Genomic DNA, 20,738 nt, shown 5'->3' on the forward strand with positions numbered 1-20,738 from the left:
CACCTTACCTTGATGTTCAATGGCATTACCATTGCTGAATTCTCCACTAACAATATCCTGGACTGACCATTGTCACAAACCGAGCTGGAGTAGCCATTTAAGCACAGTGGCTTGAAGAGCAGGGCAGAGGCTAAGAATCTCTGTAGTGAGTAGCTTACCTCCTGATGCCCCAGAGTCTTTCCACCATCTACAAAGCACACGTCCGCATTGTGATGGAATACTCCCCACTTGCTTGGATGAGTGTAGTCTAACCCACCTAGCCTACACATCCTTGGACAATACAAGGTAACTTAGTATGGCCAGTCCATCTAACCCACACATCTTTGGAATCTGGGAGGAAATCAAAGCCACCAGAGGAAAATCACACAGACCCAGGGAGAATGTCCAAACTCCAGTCACCCGAGGCTAGAATCAAACCCGGCTCCGTGGGGCTGTGAGGCAGCAGTGCTAACCACTGAGCCACCTTGCTGCCTGTCCATGAAATGGGTTGCATGAGGATTCCTTTGGTCTTTTCCAAATGGCTATGGTGATGCTCTGAACGGCAATGGGAGCACACCTCCTGCCCACCCTTTGGAGCTCTTCCCAGATCCTGTGTGGTGGAATGTTTAAGGCATCATGTGAGAGATGTCATTCCCCAGCAATGCTACTCTGGATTATCAGGTGAGATTATGTGCTCAGGAACTTGGAGTGCAACTCAAAGCAACAACTCTCTGACTCAGAGGTGAGAGGGTTACCTCTGAGGCACTGCTGAAGCAAAGGGTGTTAAATAAACAAGCTGAGCTTGACATGGATGGAAGGAGAAAATTCTCTGGTATCCGGTGTCCTGATGTCACATTCAAGACAGTTGTAAATGTTTGCTATAGCATTGAACAAGAGAATGTCATAACTTTATTGATTATGAGAAAAAAGAAACATTTCTCCCCTTTCAGTACTTCCAACCCCTATGTTAAAGAATACAGATACCTGAACAAAGTTAAAACAATAACCATACAAACATCCAAGTATTGATTGCTTGAATGTGAGCATTCCCTGCAGTAAACTATATTCAAATTGTAGAATTTGTTTTATATCTAAGGGCCGGTCCCTTTGCAGATTTGAGAGTCCATTGGCACTTCTTTGAGACTGAACCTAAATGCTGAGAATTGACAGTACAGCTCACCATCCTGGGTGTTACATCTGGTCTTGAACTAATTTCCTATCCAAAGTGCAACCCTTAGTAAGGATGAAGTGGAGAAGAAGGATAGAAGATCTCGCGAGAGAAGCTAAGGTTTTTCTGCTGCCTTGTCTCTGGCACTGACATTAGTTGTAGCTTCAATACTTAAGGCTCAGCCATTGTCTACCTCTGTATGGACTAGCAATCACAACAGGGGACGTACAGTCACAGTGTCATAGAGATGTATAGCACGAAAACAGACCCTTCGGTCCAACTTGTCCATGCCAGTCAGATATTCTATATTAATCTAGTCCCACTTGCCAGTATTTGGGCAATGTCCCTTTAAACTCTTCCTCTTCATATACCCATCCAGATGCCTTTTAAAAATGTTGCAATTGTACCAACCTCCACCACTTCCTCTGGCAGTTCATTCCACGCACGCACCACCCGCTGTGTGAAAAGGTTACCCTTAAATCCCTTTTAAACACTTCCCATCTCATCTTAAACGTATACCCTCTAGTTTTGATCTCCGCCACCCCTTGGCTACTCATTCTATCCAGGCCTCTCATGATTTTATAAAGCTCTATTAGGTCACCCCTCAGCCTCCGACGCTCCAGGGAAAACAGTCCCAGCCTATTCAGCCTCTCTCTATAGCTCAAACCCTGCAAACCTGGCAACATCCTTGTAAATCTTTACTGAACCCTTTCAAGTGTCACAACATCTCAACCCTTTCAAGTTTCACAACAGGGAGACCAGAATTGAAGGTAGTATTCCAAAAAAAGGCCTAATCGACCAGATCAACACCTCTACTCAATGCTCTGATCAATAAAGGATGTGTACCAAACATCTTGGTAAAATCTAGTCAGTGTCGCTCTTAGTGGAGCAACTGCCCATAATTCTACTGAGCAAACTGTGCAAAATATTCATTAAAAAGCAACATTGCTAGATAGCCATTAAATTTGCTGACACTCTTTCGTGCCTTTGCAGTATAAATAGGACAGTCATTTGGGATCAGGAAGTTTCCTTTCACAGCTGCTGATTTAACATTTGCAACTTTGCCTATACGTCACCCAGTTGAGTCACCATCCTGTTCCACCTGCTGCCTGAATATCTGCTGAAATGTAAAACACACTAATCTGACAGTAAAACTGCAACAAGGCAGTTACAACACTGTGCCTCATGAGCCACTTCCACCTCACACCTGGACATTGCTGTCACTATGTAAGATCTCCTCTGGGAATAATTGAGTGAGATTCAGCATATTCAGCTTTCTATAACCAGAACTAATCACACTTTGCATTAACTCTTTGAGGTATCTTTAAAGAAATGGATTAAGAATTTCGGGAGCTGTTTGCAGTAACTGAATAATGAACAATTTGATTAATAATTTGGTAATTTATCATTGACCAGCAATTGAATTGTACTTACCATATCAATACAGTGGATACAACAGCAGGTCAGACGCTGGGAAGCCTGCAACAGAAGACTGACTTCCTGACTCTCAAAGCCTGCCCAACATCCATAAAAGATCACCTGTCCTTCGTGGAGAAGTTTATGAAGAAAAACACCTTTGACCACAAGTCCATGAGGAAGTGGTCAGCACGTAGTGTCCTTGAGACCCTTCGGGAAAAGGAGAGGGCGGATCCTATCGAGCTGTTCCCTGAACAGACTGTCAAAGTCATTTGGCAGAATGCCTCATCGCCAGAACTTTCCAACAAGCACCAAGACATGGCTTGGCTGGTGGTGAGAAGGGCTCTGCCTGTGAGATCCTTTATGCACACCCGGAATCTCAGCCACACCGCACGCTGCCCTCGAAGTGGCTGCGGGGGGGACGAGACTGTCAAACACCTCCTTCTGGAATGTGCCTACGCCGAAGAAGTCTGGAGAGGAATGCAGTGGTGTTTGTCGAGATTCGTCCCGAGCAGCGCCGTGACGCGGGACTCCGTGCTCTACGGCCTGTTCCCCGGGGGGGACACCGAGACGAACATCAACTGTGCCTGGAGGATCATCAACTCGGTGAAGGACGCTCTCTGGGCGGTCCGAAACCTGCTGATCTTCCAGCTGAAGGAGTTGACCCCGACTGAGTGCTGCAGACTGGCACATTCCAAGGTCCAGGACTACGTCGCTGAAGCTTGGGGCAACTGCCGCCAAGGCGGGGTGGGGAAAGACCACCGTGTAACATCTGCCTACCTAAGACGAACAGGGGGCCCACGCAGTCATTTGGCCTCTGCTGATGCCTCAGCTAAATATATGGACATATGATTGATAAACGTACACACCTGTATATAAAAAAATGATAAATTTTGATCTCTGTATGTAAATGTTTACATATGTATGGCATGACCAACTGTACAGACCATCAAATTATTTCATGAATAAAGTACATCTTGAAATTTAAAAAAAAGTGAGAGACACTGAGCCATGGCTGGGCCTTCCATTTAGGTGGATAAGGATCGTCTGCATTGCGCCCTCCTCAGCCCTACACTGGGGCTGCAGCAGTGCCCAGGATAGCCCATACCTTGCCTTGAATCTTGTTACAGTTCAGAAATATTTACAGCAGAAAAAGGCCATTCAGCCCAGCAGACATGGGCCAGTGTTTACACTCAGCTTAACCTTCCATTTCTCAGTCTCACCTCGGTTTATTGAGTTTACATTCAAACATATCGATGGAATTCTCCTCACTTACGTGTGGTAGTGAGTTCCCGAGGGGATAGTGGTTCTCCTAAATTCCCAATTGGATTTCTGAGAGATTCCCTTACCCTCCAGTCCTGATTATAGCAAGTGTAAACAGCTGGGTTGAGTCTATTCTATCAATCTCTTTCTTAATCTCAAAAGAAGTCACTCAGATCAACCCCTGAATCTTAGAATCATAGAGATGTACAGCATGGAAACAGAGCCCTTGGTCCAACTCATCCATGTCGACCAGATATCCCATCCCAATCTAGTCCCACTTGCCAGCACCCGGCCCATATCCCTCCAAACCCATCCTTTTAATATACCCATCCAGATGCCTTTAAAATGTTGCAATTGTACCAGCCTCCACCATTTCCTCTGGCAGCTCATTCCATACACGTACTACCCTTTACATGAAAACGTTGCCCCTTGGGTCTCTTTTATATCTTTCCCCTCTCACCCTAGTTCTGGACTCCCCCACCCCAGGGAAAAGACTTTGCCTATTTACCCTATCCAAGCCCCTCATGATTTTATAAAACTCTATAAGGTCACCGCTCAACCTCCGATGCTCCAGGGAAAACAGCTCTAGCCTATTCAACCTCTCCCTGTAGCTCAAATCCTCCAACACTGGCAACATCCTTGTAAATCTTTTCTGAACCTTTCAAGTTTCACAACATCCTTCCGATAGGAAGGAGACTAGAACTGCACACAATATTCCAACAGTGGCCTAACCAATGCCCTGTACAGCTGCAACATGACCTCCCAACTCCTGTACTCAGTACTCTGACCAATAAAGGAAAGCATTCCAAACGCCTTCTTCACTATTCTATCTACCTGTGACTCCACTTTCAAGGAGCTATGAACCTACACTCCAAGGTCTCTTCTCAATAAAGAGCCTCTCCCTTCCTTCCCCAAAGGACATGAGTGAAGCAGATGGATTTGTAGAACAATAGATCATTAGTTGTCACCGTTACCATTTGGTTTGCTGTCGTACTGTCTTACCATCCCTCTCTGCGGGCTAGACATTGTAGGTTCAAATACCACCTGCCCCAGAGGCAGAGCTGAAAAGAAATCAAAGTCTTCCAAATTTTTTAAATTAGGTCATTGGATATGATCAACATTTATTGTCCAGCTCTAATTGCTCTTCAGAAGCTGGTGGTGAGCTACCTTGTTGACCTGCAGCAGTAGGGTTGACCCACAGTGCCATTAGAGAGGGAAATCCAAGATTTTGACCCAGCGACAGTGAAAGGACTATGCTACATTTCCAAGTCAGAATAGTGAGTGGCTTGGAGGGGAATTTGCAGGGAGTGGTGTTCCCATGTATCTGCTGCCCTTGTCCTTCTAGATAGAAGCGGCCGTGGTCTTGGAAGGTGTCGTCTATGGATCTTTGGTAAGTTTCTGCAGTGCATCTTGCAGATAGTACACACTGCTGTTATGAGCGTTGGTGGTGGTGGAGGGAGTGGAGGATGTGGTGCTAATCAAGCGGGTGATGCTTTGTCCTGGACGGTCCCAAGCTTCTGAAGTGTTGCTGGAGCTGCACCCATCCAGTCAAGTGGAGATTTATGAATTGAATTAAAATTCAGTTTAAACCCATGACCTTGAATGTGGATCTCTGGGCCAATTACCTTACCACTAAGCTGTGTAACTGTGCTGTTATTTGGTGATCTGCACATCAGATGTCAGGCTAATAGAGAGGTCAATGCTGCACCTACACCTTGGAGGGTCATGTAACCCCACCCCAAAAAGACATGGGGGCGAACGCAGATTGTCTTAAGCCACTGATAATTGCTATGATCAATGGCACAGTCTAACTCACACGATTTTCCACTCAGCCCAGGGGACCCCTTCAATAACTAAGGGTTATGACCTGGTGGCTCAGTGGTAAGCACGGCTGCCTCACAGCACCACAGACCGGGTTCGATTCCACCTTCAGGTGACTGTGTGGAGTTTGCACATTCTCCCCATGTCTGTGCAGGTTTGCTCATGTTTCCTCTCACAGTCCAAAGATGCGCAGGTTATGTGGATTAGCCATGGGAAATGCAGGGTTATAGTGATTGGGGGGGGGTGAGTGGGATGCTCTTCAGATGGGCCCAATGACCTGCTTTCTGTAGAGACTCTAAGGCGGAGGGAAATCACCTCTCGGCAATGTTGACTTCCAGCTGCTAGTTAGTGATAAGAGCTGCCAAGAAGTAACAGGAGATAATTGGCCAAAAAACAAACCTGTCTCGTGTTGCTGGAGACATCACAAAATGAACTCCTGCCCAAAGCTCTAAAAAACCAAAGTGATTTGAACCCAAACTCCAGGAGATCACAAGCAGAACTTGGGCCAAGTTCCTTATGATGTGAAATCCGATGCCTTTAGACTGGATGTTATTTATAAACGTGTTTCTTTAAATACAGGAGCAATTTTTGGCTGGTTTAATTACATGTGGGTAGATGACAGCCTGTGTTTCAGGCGGGTGACTGTGCACATTCACGCAGTCTCCACGCAAGCAACTCCCCGCCATCGCGCAGATGTCGGAGGCACCCCCCCCCCCAACATTGGCTAGTCGGACAGGGAAGTGTGCCCTCTTTCCTTTCTCGGTTTGCAATGCCGCTTTGGGAAGAAGAGCTGGGATGGTTTCCAGAGCTGGGGATGTAATGAGCAGCGAGCATTAGATTGAGAGTGCAGAACAAAAGGGGCAGCAAGTCTGAAATCCAACATGATGGCAGGTGAAAGAGAGGAAAGGGAGAACAACATCATTTGTGGGCAGGACTTTCTATTTGGAGCTTGGAGCTGGTCACAGTCTGGGTTCAGATCTGGGTCACAGTCTCACATTGTCTGCTCCACATTATCCTATTCATATTCCTGGCAAGCTCCCAAAGCCATTCAGTCAATAAATCACTCTTTAGCAATGGAGGGAGTTACAGCCCGTCCTGCTGGCAAGAGAGAGGGTGGAGGAGGACACCTCCAGCTTGAAGTACCCATACGAACATACAGATGAGCCCAGTAATGGGGATCCTGGTTCAAATCCCGCCACGGCAGATGGTGAAATGTGAATTCAACAAAAAAAATCTGAAATTAAGAGCTTGATGACGACCAGGAATCCATTGTCAGAAAAATCCATCTGGTTCATTAATGTCCTTTAGGGAAGGAAGCTGCCATCCTTACCTGGTCTGGGCCTACAAGTGACTCCAGGCCCACAGCAATGGGGTTGACACTTAACTACCTTCCCAGAGAAAGTGAGGGTTGCAGATGCTGGAGATCAGAGTCCAGAGTGTGGTGCTGAAATAGCACAGCAGGTCAGGCAGCATCCGAGGAGCAGGGGAATCATCATTTCGGGCATAAGCCCTTCATCAGGAAATTCCTGATAGAGAGTTTACACCCAAAATGTTGATTCTCCTGCTCCTTGGATGCTGCCTGACTGGCTGTGCTTTTCCAGCACCACACTCTCGACTCTTAACTACCCTCTGGGCAATTAAGGATGGACAATAAATGCTGGCCTAGCCAGCGATGCCCTCATCCCGTGAATAAATTAAAGAAAACTTCTATATGAGGGACAGGGTGAGGCTACTCTGCCCATCCAGCCTGCTCTCCATTCAATAAGATCATGATCTGACTGGGACATCAACTCCACGTTCCTGCTAACTGCTGATAACCTTTCACCCCCTTGAATAACAAGAATCTACTTACTGCCCCCTTAAATATTTTCAAAGACTCTGCTTCCACTGACTTGGAGGGTTGAGAGTCTTTGGAAAACTCTTATTCATGATAAAACATTTCTCATCGTCTCTGTCTCAAACAGATAATTCCGGAGTTTGAAAGAATCACCTCTGGTTCTAGATCCTACAACGGGAGGGAGCACTCTCTCCCCATCTATCCCTGTCATGACTCCTCCGTTGTCTGGGGCAAGTCTCCTTTTAACCTTTTAAACCCTGTCCAACCCACTCACTATTAATCCAGCCAAGCCTCTCTGAACTGATTCCAACGCATTAACACTGGGGATGCAATGCCCTTATGGTATTATCACTAGACCATTAATCTGGAGATCCAGGAAATATTCTGGGGACCTGAGTTTGAATCCCACCATGGCAGAAGGTGGATTTGAATTTAATAAAGTATCTGTCTGTGTGGAGCTTGCACGTTCTCCCCGTGTCTGAGTGGGTTTCCTCCGGGTGCTCCAGTTTCCGCTCACAGTCTAAAGATGAGCAGGTTCGGTGAATTGGCCATGCTACATTGCCATAGTGTTCAGGGATGTGCAGGCTAAGTGAGTTAGCCGTGTGCAGGTAGAGGGGTGGGTCTAGGTGGGGTCTAGAAGGGTCAGTGTGAACCCAAAGGGCTGAATGGCCTGCTTCCACACTGTAGGGACTCTGTTGTATGATCTGTCAGTGACCCGTTCATTCAGCTCATGGCTTTCCTGGTGTACCTCAGCCTGAAATGCCTTCCGGAAGCGATTCCCAGTGCCCTGTGTGAAGGCAGGTCCTGCCACACAGCTGATCACTGCGTGCATGCCATTCTCACAGGGGTGCACTTTCTTCCCAGCCAATACCCGGATGGTGCACTTGGAGAGATGGGACTCATTGCCACTGCACGACACCTTGTGGATCCAGAAGCTCTTCTTCCTGATGGCTGAGGACAGCCTGTCGAAGATAAAATAGAGACTGAGGATGACAAATTCAGTCGCCACTTTCTGGGACTCCATTACACTGCCCATCTGATGGACTGCACCCATCTTTATCCTGAGCCAGCCGCCCATGTGTGTTTTCAAAATGGTGCTAACCATTTGTTACCTCAACACTGGAACCTTAAACTCCTTAAACTGGATTAATCCATTTTAGTGTTCCCTTGATTTCACTGGATTCTATCCAGAGATTCTTGTAACGGGACACACTCTGGTTCCAAGCAAACATTAAAATGTTACAGGCTCTCCTATCAATGGTGACAGAGTGTTTAACTTGCCCTCCTACAAAGCACACTCCCGTTCCTGGGACCTTTCACCAATCACCATGGTGTCGAGGTGATAGCTCAAGTCCTGCACAGTGTTGATCGCTCAAAATAATAGGGGCTTGCTTCTGTATCTTGATTGGGAACCCCCTTTCCCCCACTAGGCAGAACACCAAGTCAAGGCAACGTTGTGTATCTGGTCAGGGTCAAGGTCAGCATTGTGGGAGTGGGCTGCTACCATTCAGTTCTGCGTGTCTACAAGTAAAAGCCTTTCAGCGGGCATCCCGATCATTCAGCTGAGCAAGGCTGAGACAGACAGATTTTTAATCAAGCAGGGAATCGGAGGATATGGGGAAAAGGCAGGAAAGTGGAGATGAGGATTATCAGATCAGTGAAGCAGACTTGATGGGCCGAATGGCCTACTTCCGCTTCCCTGTCTCACAGGTGTGGACAGGATTGGGGGACATAATGTGACGTGTACGTAAAATATATGTAATATATAGCACCAGCAAGGTTACCAAGCAGAAGTTAAAGATTAAAATTTCAAGGCAGTACTATGAGCAAATCCCAAGAGGAAAATGAAAACAGCATTGGCATTTTTTTGATTTTAAATGCTTCCAGTTTTGAATTTAAAAATGCAAAGGGGTTGGCTATCTATCTGTCAAGAATAATCCAATTTTGGTTTACTTGTTGTTGAGAACAATAACAGCATTTATTGCTCAGCTCCATGGTCTCCCCTTGAGGAGGGGGTGGACAGCTCCCTTCTTTAACTACTGCAGTGATTAGGAGGTAAGGGCACCCACAGTGTTGTGAGTGAGAAGGTTCCAGAATTATGATGCTGCGACACTGTAGGAAGAGCAATGTATTTCCAAGCCTGGATAGAGTGGACATGAAGAAGATGTTTCCAAAGGTAGGAGAGACTTCTTCAACCAGAGAGGGGTGAATCTGTGCGACTCACTGCCACAGAAGGCTGTGGAGGCCAGCTCATTGAGTGTATTTAAGACAGAGATAGATAGGTTCTTGATTATTAAAGAGATCTCGGGTTACGGGGAGAAAGTGGGAGAGTGGGGTTGAGAAACTTATCACAGCAGATCAGGCAGCATCCAAGGAACAGGAGAATCAACGTTTCGGGCATAAGCCCTTCTTCAGGAAAGGGCTTATGCCCGAAACGTCGATTCTCCTGTTCCTTGGATGCTGCCTGACCTGCTGCGCTTTTCCAGCAACACATTTTCAGCTCTGATCTCCAGCATCTGCAGCCCTCACTTTCTCCTTGAGAAACTTATCAGCCATGATTGAGCGGTGGAGCAGACTCCATGGGTTGAACAGCCTAATTTCTGGTCCTAATAGTCTTATGGAGAGACTAGGACCCGTGGGCACAGCCTCAGTGTGAAAGGACAAATCTGGAGAACTGAGGCAAGGAGGGATTTCTTCGGCCAGAGGGTAGTGAATCTGTGGAACTCATTGGTTGTGGAGGCCAAGTCACTGAGTGTATTTAAGACAGAATTAGATAGGCTCATGATTAGTAAGGAGGTCAAGGACTATGGGGAGAAGGCAGGAGAATGGGATTGAGAAACATTTTTGGCATGATCGGCTGGCGAAGCAGACTCGATGGGCCGAGTGGCCTAATTCAGCTGCTATATCTTAAGTCAGGATGGCAAGTGGCTTGCAGTGGAATTTGCTGTGGGTGGTACTCCCTTGTATGTGCCACCCTCATCCTTCTAGATGGTAGCAGTGTCAGGTTTGGAAGGTGCTGCCAAAGGAAGCTCGGCCAGTGATTTAACTACACCTCTAGGTCGGAATATGTCTCAAGACTCCCAGTTAAGGAATATCCCTGATTTGAGGCCGAAAGTCATCAGTAATTTCAGGAACTGAGATATTTTCCTAATCAACCTGTTCAAAGATATTATAACGCACCTCTGGAGGAGGGGGGGGATCTTGAACCTGAGCCTCCTCGTCCCAAAACTGGGACACTACCACTGTGCCACAGAACCCTCCAGCAGCAGATGACCTTTTTTTAAAAAAAAACTAATTTTCAATCAAACTGCTCAGCAATGTTATTGTACACCTCTGGAACAGTTGGGACTTCAATCCGGGCCTCCTGCTCAAGGAGTAGGGACACTACCACCGCATGAGACAGCCCCTTCCAGCAGTAGCTGGAGCAGCAGCTAACAAGAAGCACTCTTCATAAATATTTTCCCAATTAAAGCAATTAGTCTTTAAATGGGTTGCACCATCATGTCATTAGCAAGTAATAAACTATGTTCTGTGCTCCAAACTTTTAGCGTTTATATCAAATCCTAATGAAAACCTTCTGTTTCCTGACAAGATTTAAAGAAAAAGCATTTGGTTTGGCTGTTGAAACACTAACTTAATTCGCCACGCAAGGAGGTCATACAGAGAGCTTCGAGGCTCACTGCTGTTGACAGCATAATGTCTGATCCGCCTTTGAAAAACCTAGTAAGCATTACCTGGCTTTGGGATTCCTCATCTTTTGATCCCACAACTTCCTGCACGAAAGGAATGCAAAAGATTAATATATTAGGGGGGAGCATTGATACAAAGCATTAGAGTCAGACAAACGATCAACAGGGGATATAAGATACTCTATTTTTTTGTACACATAGGATTAGGAGCTGTTTTAATTTCATATGATTAAAGCTTTTGCTTTCGGTTCACTTGTAAATGCCTTGTGAGCTTGTCTTGTAGCCAAAAATAGGAAAACAGTCAAATTGCTCATTCCCAGAATTCTTCTGCATGGCAATTTAGCAAGAGCAAGCTTTGTCTAGCAAGTAAATAGATGTTGATAGGAAGCAATGATGAACAAAGGGTCTATAGGCTCCCGGGTAAGAATCACAGGTAAACATGACAACAGTTAAAGTACTGGAGATCTACTCCATGTAAGAGGCACTCTATTGTTAAAAGCCATGTAAAGGTATTAAGACATCATTCAATCTGTAGCCAGATGGGACACATGGAATTCACTCATGGGATGTGAGTGCCGCTTGGCTGGGTCAACATTTACCCTCCATCCCTAATTTCCCTTGAGAAGGTGGTAATGAACTGCCTTCTTGAACTGCTGCTGTCCATGTGGTTTAGGTATCTCAACAATGCAGTTAGGGAGGGAATTCCTGGAGTTTGACCCAGTGATAGTGAAGGAACGGCAATACATTTCCGAGTCAAGATAGTGAGTATGTTGGAGGGGAACTTGGAGGGGAAGTGGTGATCCCATGTATCTGCTGTCTCAGTGGTGGTGAGATGGTAGTGAATTTAGCATTTACTATAATTTAAATATTTATTACAATTCATTATAAAATAAATATTATAAATTACCAATTGCTTTAGATGTTGTGTCAATTCTCATTCAAACTCAATCAAGGACCAACCATACAGGGATGGGAATGGAAGAGCAGATTTTGTTTTCCACTGTGTTGGAATGAAACAGTGCGTATGGCTGTTACTGGCTAGTAATCCTAATGCTTAAATTCTTAATTTAAAGGACGAGAGTTCAATGGCACTGGAAAGTGAACGTTTATAAATGTTGTTTGAACACACATGTTGTTTGGCTCCATATCCTGTGACTTCCTTTTAATCTTTCATGGGATATGGACATCACAGGCAAAGGCAAATTTATTAGGTAAAAACAATGCCTGATGAAGGGCTTTTGCCCGAAACGTCGATTTTGAAGCTCCTTGGATGCTGCCTGAACTGCTGTGCTCTTCCAGCACCACTAATCCAGAAAGGCAAATTTATTAACCATCCCTAATTGCTTGAGAGGATGTTAATCAAAGAATCCTTACAGTATGGAAGTAGGCCATTTGGCCCATTGAGTGCACATCAACTCTCCAATGTGCATCCTACGCAGACCTGTAACCCTACATTTCGGATGGCTAATCCACCAAGCCTGCACATCTTTGTACACTATGGGGCAATTTAGCCTGGCCAATCCACCTAATGTGCACATCTTTGTACACTATGGGGCAATTTAGCATGGCCAATCCAACCAACCTGCACATCTTTGAACACTATGGGGCAATTTCCCATGGTCAATCCACCTAATCTGTACATCTTTGGACTGGGGAAGGAAACTGGAGCACCCGGAGGAAATCCACACAGACAAGGAGAGAATGTGCAAACTCCACACAGACACTTGCCCAAGGCTGGAATCAAACCTGAGTCCCTAGTGCTGTGAGGCAGCAGTGCCAACCACTGAGCTGCAGTGTTTCTTGAACTGTTGTAGTCTCTGTGATATAGAGACACCCACAGAGCTGGCAGTAATGAAGTTCCAGGATTGGTTCCATGCTCCCAATGACATTGAAGGAATGGTGATATGTTTCAAGGCAGGATGGGTGAGTGACTTGGAAGGAAACTTAACAGAGAACACTGAGAGGCAACCGGTACCTAGAGGGTAAATCCCAACAAGAGAACTAAACATGTGGGAAGGGGTAAAAACTGATCAAAAGAATCTCTACCCATTCAGATGGACATCCTTCTCACAAAACACCTAAGTGGTTATAGCAGAACTGGATCACGTCAAAGGGCCATTCATATTCATTGTTGTTTGACATAACTATCACTGACTGCTGACTGAGAAATGCTGGAGCCAAGACCTTTGCTTTTCTGTTACAAGTATAAACAAGGAGCTGTCACTTTGAAGATCTACATTACTTTAATAACTTCTTTCAATAATTTAATAATAGTTTCTAACTACAAAGAAGTTAGAAGCTGCTGCCAGTAAAATTGTAATTGTATGTGATATCTTGTGACTGTATTGAAGAGTGGTCTTTAGTGCTAGTTTTTTTTCCCAGATATGTGGAAGAGAAAAGAGTGGTTAGGGAATGGGAATATTTTAAACTCTGGGACATCACCCTGGGTTAGTCCGGCAAGTTTCAAATTAGATACAATCAGAGAGTCATAGAGATGTACAGCATGGAAACAGACCTTCGTTCCAACTTGTCCACACCAACCAGATATCCCAAACTAATCTAGTCTCATTTGCCAGCACTTGGCCCAGATCCCTCTAAATCCTTCCTATTCATATACCCATCCAGATGTCTTTTAAATGCTGTAATTGTACCAGACTCCACCACTTCCTCTGGCAGCTCATTCTATACACATACCATCCTCTGCGTGAAAAGGTTGCCCCTTAGGACCCTTTTAAATCTTATCCTTCTCACCTTAAACCTATGCCCTCTAGTTCTGGACTCCCCTGTCCCAAGGAAAAGACCTTTTCTATTCACCCTATCCATGCCCCTCAGGAGTTTATAAACCTCTATAAGGTCACCCCTCAGCCTCCGATGCTCCAGGGAAAACAGCCCCAGCCTGTTCAGCATCTCCCAATAGCTCAAATCCTCCAATTCTGGCAACATTATTGTAAATCTTTTTTGAACCCTTTCAAGTTTCACAAAATCCTTCTGATAGGAAGGAGACCAGAATTGCACGCAATATTCCAAAAGTGGCCTAACCAATGTCCTGTACAGCCGCAACATGACCTCCCAACTCCCTGTACTCAATACTCTGACCAATAAAGGAAAGCATACCAAACGCCTTCTTCACTATTCTATCTACCTGCGAGTCCACTTCCAAGGAACTATGAATCTGCACTCCAAAGTCTCTTTGTTCAGCAACACGCCCTAGGACCTTACCATTAAGTGTACATGTCCTGCTCTGATTTGCTTTCCCAAAACACAGCACCTCACATTTATCTGAATTAAACTCCACCTGCCACTTCTCAGCCCATCTGACCAAGATCCCATTGTACTCTGAGGTAACCCTCTTCGCTGTTCACTACACCTCCAATTTTGGTGTCATCTGCAAACTTACTAACTGTACCTCTTATGCTCACATCCAAATCACAGGCTTCCAATCTGAAAAACAACCCTCCACCACCACCCTCTGTCATCTACCATCGATCAACAAAACAACAAAAAGTTGCATTCATGTAGTTCCTTCGGTGTAGCGAAACATCACAAGGGACGTCACAGGCACACAATCAGACACATTGACAACTGCTGTATTGAGAAAGTGGGACAGCCACTGGTTTTCTTTAAAGGCATAGGTTTCGAGGCAAGATTTCACCCCTCCTGAGGAGGAGTAGAGAGAAAGAGAGAGAGGGGCAGAGAACTACAGATGAGGAATTCCAGAGCTCTGGGCCCAGTGAGCTGAAGATACAGTCACCAATGCTGAAAGATAGGAGTTGAGAATAGACAAAAGTCCCCATTTGTAGGAGTGCAGAGTTCCCGGAGAATTCATGTGCTGGAAGAGTTAGACCAATCGGGACTTTACGAAAGGGGCGAACAGTTTAGCCAGGCCAGAATGAGGGGCACTGACTTAAAATTGAAGGTGACCCCCTTTAGCACTGAGATGAGCAGAATTTTATTTTCCTCTCAGAGGGCTGGTGTAACTTTGGAATGCTCTGCCTCAGAAGGCAGTGGAGGTTGGGTCATTGAATATTTTTACGGCTAAGCTGGACAGATTCTTGTTGGGCAAGAGGATTAAAGATTATCGGGGTCGATAGGAATGTGGAATTTGGAACACAATGAGTTAAGCCGAGATCTTACTGAATGGTGGAGCAGACTCAACAAATCTCTCGGAATTGGTAAATTCAGAGTTGCTGATCCAACATCAGTCAGCAAACACAGAAAGCGATGGGATTTAGTGCAAGTGTCTTCACGTCAATGTATGTTATTTGTTTTCCATATCAACTAACCACAGCTGAGATTTTCCTATTTTCAACGAAAGAGTTTTACCAAGTGACATCCATGGCTCTGAGTAATTTTTCTCATGCAACCTCTCACCTGGCATCTCATTGGGTACCATTTCCTCTTGCAGCGTCAGGTACCCCCTGAGGTGGAAGTGTTAACCACTGCCAGGACCTTCCGCCCTCACCCTCTATGCCTGATACTGATCCGCACACCCTCCTGTAACACAGCAAACCAGGAGTCGGCCCTCACACTGTGCTGCTAACCATTGTTACCCGCAGAGGAAAGGGAAACCTGTCCAGCACTTCCCAGACTGGGAGCCGGAGGTACATGGGGTGGTAGAGAGGAGACAGCCCGCTTTCTAGCTGTTTTCCAACATAACTGGTCCTTTCCCATTCCATTGTACCTTTGAGGTTTGATCATGTCGGCAAGTTCAAAGGATGGTATTTGGGTATTCTAACAAGCCGATGCAAACAGACTGTGGGGCTACGTCATTGGAGCCAGTCATAAAACCTAAAAGTTCTCAGTGAGACTTCTAACCAATCAGCCTGCTCATTTTTCTTAACCTTTGCGTCTTCACAGTGCACATTAAAGGATGCAGACATTCCCTGTGAACCAGGGGGGTGACTTACATAGAAGATAGAGCATAGAAAAGTACAGCACAGAACAGGCCATTTGGCCCACGACGTTGTGCTGAGCATTAATCCTAATGTAAAATAAAATAACTTAATCTACGCACCCCTCAATTCACTGCTATCCATGTGCATGTCCAGCAGTTGCTTAAATGTCCCTAATGACTCTGCTGGTCTCTATCTCTCTCTCTGTTGCCTAGAACTGCCTACTGGGGAACATTTGGACAGGCTACATTCAACCCCTTCCCAACAACTTAGTTTCTGAACTTTTGAGCTACTAAGACAGACAACACTGGGTTCGCACGCGATATTTCCTGAACTCAAATCATCCCCAACATTCTTGCAATTCTTGCATGGAGAATGAGCACTTGGACAAGGCACCAAAGATAAGCGGATCGCTATGCAGCTGTAGAGAGACAGTCCTTCCGAGAGGGGTGAGGTTCTCAAAGGACGCAGAGTCAAGGTGAGGAAATGGGCTTGAGGGAGAGTGGGATCAAGACTCCTGCTCCTAACAGCAACAAATTCAATGTGGAAAAAGAGCGCCTCACTCCAAAATAGCAGTGTTCCCCAGCACCATGCCAACACACACAAATGATATAACACGGACTAAATGGAGTCTTTTGTTTGCATTCAATCGTGAAAGTGAAGCTTCAATCTGTCGCCATTTATACAGCCTTCAATACTGAGAACGTTCCCAGTGACTCTCAAAGGAGCTGGCTGTGATATTTATGGACCATGAAGTGGTTTCCTTGGTCAAACACATGATACCTGATGCTGTCCTATATGTCAATTCCTATAGCAAAATCTGAGTTCGTGTTGGGACAGATATCTTGAAGTTTATTAATAGTGCTATTTGTTATGATATCTCAGACGTACTCACAGTCTGGTTTCTGTGCTCACTGACTGTATACCGGTACATGATATAAATGTGGCTGTCTGATTAAACACATTGGGCTAACTCTGAGCGGGGGGGTGGGGGGTGAATGAGATCAGGAATCGGGGTAGGATGGAATCATTGTGCTTTGTCGGGAGTGGGGCCCAGGATAGGAACAGGACCAGAGGTTGTGAGTTCTATCCCTGGCACTATTTGAAGGTACACTACCTGTCTGTCCCAGAACCTGGACAAATAATATAACATAACAAATAGGTATTTCACAGAGGATCCGCTCTCCATCACTCAGCTCCAGTGACTCTGGCCTTTTGGCATCATGAACACATCTTTTGTGCACAAATTAATTCCCACCGGCGCAGAGATCTTAACTGTAATGTCCTCAGTGATGTTTGAGGTTTTCTCTGTAATGTAAGCCAGGCTCCAGTACAAGAAGCACCAGCCATTCTGCCTCAGTTTTAAATTAGCACCAGCTGCACTTTAACATGACAATATACTTCCCCGACTGATAGGGCTCTCTTAAAAAAGCTGGATAAAATCCTAAGGCTGCCAGTTTCCAATCCTCATTGACCATCAGCAGTTCAATGATTCTGACAGAATATATCCTTGCCAGGTCAAAGTGAAAACTAATGATTGTTGGAGTCAAGTGAAGTATTCTACTGTGTGAATTTTGTTCCACCTCAACTTCAGCCTGTAAAGGGTTGACTTTCACTTGGCCATGGGAACCTGGAACAGGGGTAGGCCATTCAGCCCCTTGAGTCTGTTGTCCCATTTATGGCTGATCTGTGGCCTAGCTCATACCTTTGGCCAATATCCCTTATTACCTCTGCTCAACAAAAAATGAATCAACCTTAGATTAAACATTAACAACAGATCCAGCATCCACTGCTGAAGAGAATTCCAAACCTCTACCACTCTCTGTGTGTAAAGGTGTTTCCTAATACCTCTCCTGCATGGTCTGGCCGTAATTCTCAGAATATATCCTTTGTTTTAGAATGCCCAACCCAAGAACCTCGGAGAGACGATAACCACCAATCTGTCCCAGACCCTCCCATGTAGATGCAACAGTGAAGAAGGCACAACAGCATCTCTTCTTCCTTGAGTGGCTCAGGAAATTTAGCATGTTCATAAGGACCCTCACTAACGTTTACAGATGCACCATGGAAAGCATTCTATCCGAGTGCATAATGGTCTGTTATGGCAACTGCAATTCCCAGGACCATAAGTAACGCCAGAAGATGGTGTGCACAGCCCAGACCATCATGGAAACCAACCTCCCATCCATGGACCCCACTTACACTCCTCATTGCCAACATCATCAAAGACCCCTCCCATCCCAGTGGGGCTCTCTTCCTACCTCTCCCATCAGGCAGACGATACATAATCTGACACTAACACTTGCAGGAGATGCCAGATCTCCTGCCAATGCTTCTTCTGGCCAGTCATCCAGAGGTTTCCTTGATCTAGATTCGAGGTAGAAGCTGCAGCGAATGCTTCATCACTTATGGTCAGCTTACCTCCTTTCTGAATGCGATTCACTGTGCTTTAATGAACACTCAGGGATCAGTTTGGAATCATTCTGTGTGCCACGTGGAGCATACACATTAGGAAATCATTTGCACATCACCTATGTTGTCCTTTTTTTTCCTTAAATCACTTATGGTACATGGTGTCACTGGCTGGGCCCAGCATTTATTGCCTATCCCTAATTGCCCTTGAGAAGGTGAGGGTGAACTGCCTTCTTGAACCGCTGCAGTCTACCTGTTGAGGGTCAACCCGTAATGCCTTTAGGGAGGGAATTTCAGGGTTTTGACCCAGACTCAGTGGCTTGGAGGGGAATTTGCAGGGGGTGGCGCTCCCATGTATCTGATGTCCTTGGCCTTCTAGATGGAAGTGGTTGTGGATTTGGAAGGTGCTGTCTGAGGATCTTTGGTGAGTTTCTGCAGTGCATCTTGAAGGTAGTACACATGGCTGCTGCTGGGAGTTGGTGGAGGGACTGGATGCATGTGGATGTGGTGTCAAACAAATGGGCTGCTTTGTCCTGGACGGTATGGAGCATCTCGAGTGTTGTTGGAGCTACACCCATCCAGGCAAGTGGGAAAATTCCTGATTTGTGCCTTATGAAGGTGGACAGGCTCTGAGGAGCCAAGAGATGTGTTGCAGGGAAAGTGCTTCAAACTAAATGAGACAATTCAATATATTAATGCAGTTAACTTACAGTGTAATTGAACATCATTATTTTTACTAGCAGTAAATTCCAGTCCTATTTATTCTTCTTAATGCTTATTAGTTTCCAATCACTGCAATCTCAGCTACTGACAGCAAGAATTAATAAACACAATGAGCAAAAGTAATGAATCCTCATTTATCGTAATAATGCCCGATTATTCTAATATACCTATTGTGTTCCTCTGATTATTGTATCTTTTGATGCATCTCAAGGCGGTGCAGAGATGACTATAGTTTTTAAGAGTGCAATAATTTTATTTACGAGTGTTTCATAATATTGCTGCAATTATAAGACGTATAAGATTATTAAAGGATTGGACACTCTGGAGGCAGGAAGCATGTTTCCACTGATGGGCGAGTCCCGAACCAGAGGACACAGTTTAAAAATAAAGGGTAGGCCATTCAGAACAGCGTTGAGGAGAAACTTCTTCACCCAGAGAGTGGTGTGCAGGCCAAGTCTCTCGATACTTTCAAGAAAGAGTTGGATGGAGCTCTTAAGGATAGTGGAATCAAGGGTTATGGGGATAAGGCAGGAACAGGATACTGATTGAGGATGATCAGCCATGATCATAACAAACGGTGGTGCTGGCTCGAAGGGCCGAATGGCCTACTCCTGCACCTATTGTCTATTATTAAATGCCTGCACTCATGCGTACAGCTCAGCTAGTGGGTGGCATCTAGCGATTTGGCTCTGAATATCAATAAAGCATCATTAAGAGAGATCAGATTTAGATTTAAGTTTCCTTGTGGTATCAAACAATAAGAAGAATAAAGAACAATACAGCACAGAAACAGGCCCTTCAGCCATCCAAGCCTCTACCACCACATTTTGCCCTTCCATACTAAAACTGCCTTTACTTACAGGATCCATGTCCCTCTATTCCCTTGCTATTCCTGTATTTGTCCAGGTGCTTCTTGAATGCTGCTGTTGCGTCTGCTCCCACTATCTCCTCTGGCTTCGTGTTCCAGGCACTCACCACCCTTTGTGTGAAAAACCTGCTTATCACATCACTTTTAAACTTTCCCCCTTGCATCTTGAACCTGTGTCCCCTAGAAACTGACCCCTCCACCATAGGAAAAAGCCTCATACTTTCCACTCTATCCACGCCTTTCACAATCTTAGAAACTTCTATCAGGTCGTCCCTCAACCTCCTGGAACCAGTGAAATCAAATTAAGTCTGTCCAATCTTGGCTGAAAATGTGTTGCTGGAAAAGCGCAGCAGGTCAGGCAGCATCCAAGGAGCAGGAGAATCGACGTTTCGGGCATGAGCCCTTCTTCAGGAATGACGAAAGTGTGTCCAGCAGGCTAAGATAAAAGGTAGGGAGGAGGGAATTGGGGGAGGGGCTTTGGAAATGCGATAGGTGGAGGGAGGTCAAGGTGAGGGTGATAGGCCGGAGTGGGGTGGGGAAATCTGAGTTCATCCCTTGTGGTTGGAGGGTTCCCAGGCAGAAGATGAGGCGCTCTTCCTCCGACCGTCGTGTTGCCATCGTCTGGCGATGGAGGAGTCCAAGGACCTGCATGTCCTTGGTGGAGTGGGAG

At 45.6% G+C, this 20,738-nt stretch overlaps 1 protein-coding gene across 2 annotated transcripts in view; it reads right to left on the reverse strand.

The window, feature by feature from the left end:
- loxl4 (lysyl oxidase-like 4) overlaps positions 1-20,738 on the reverse strand; it is a 140,582-nt gene that overhangs the window by 62,778 nt on the left and 57,066 nt on the right. For both annotated transcript variants that reach the window (XM_043713008.1, XM_043713009.1), the window contains exons 5-6: positions 11,219-11,257; positions 8,233-8,446 (exon numbers count right to left, since the gene is read on the reverse strand). In XM_043713008.1, the coding sequence (XP_043568943.1) occupies positions 8,233-8,446; positions 11,219-11,257 (253 nt within the window). The remainder of the gene's footprint in view (positions 1-8,232; positions 8,447-11,218; positions 11,258-20,738) is intronic.

Source organism: Chiloscyllium plagiosum, chromosome 22, assembly GCF_004010195.1.
Source record: "Chiloscyllium plagiosum isolate BGI_BamShark_2017 chromosome 22, ASM401019v2, whole genome shotgun sequence".
Taxonomy (NCBI): domain Eukaryota; kingdom Metazoa; phylum Chordata; class Chondrichthyes; order Orectolobiformes; family Hemiscylliidae; genus Chiloscyllium; species Chiloscyllium plagiosum.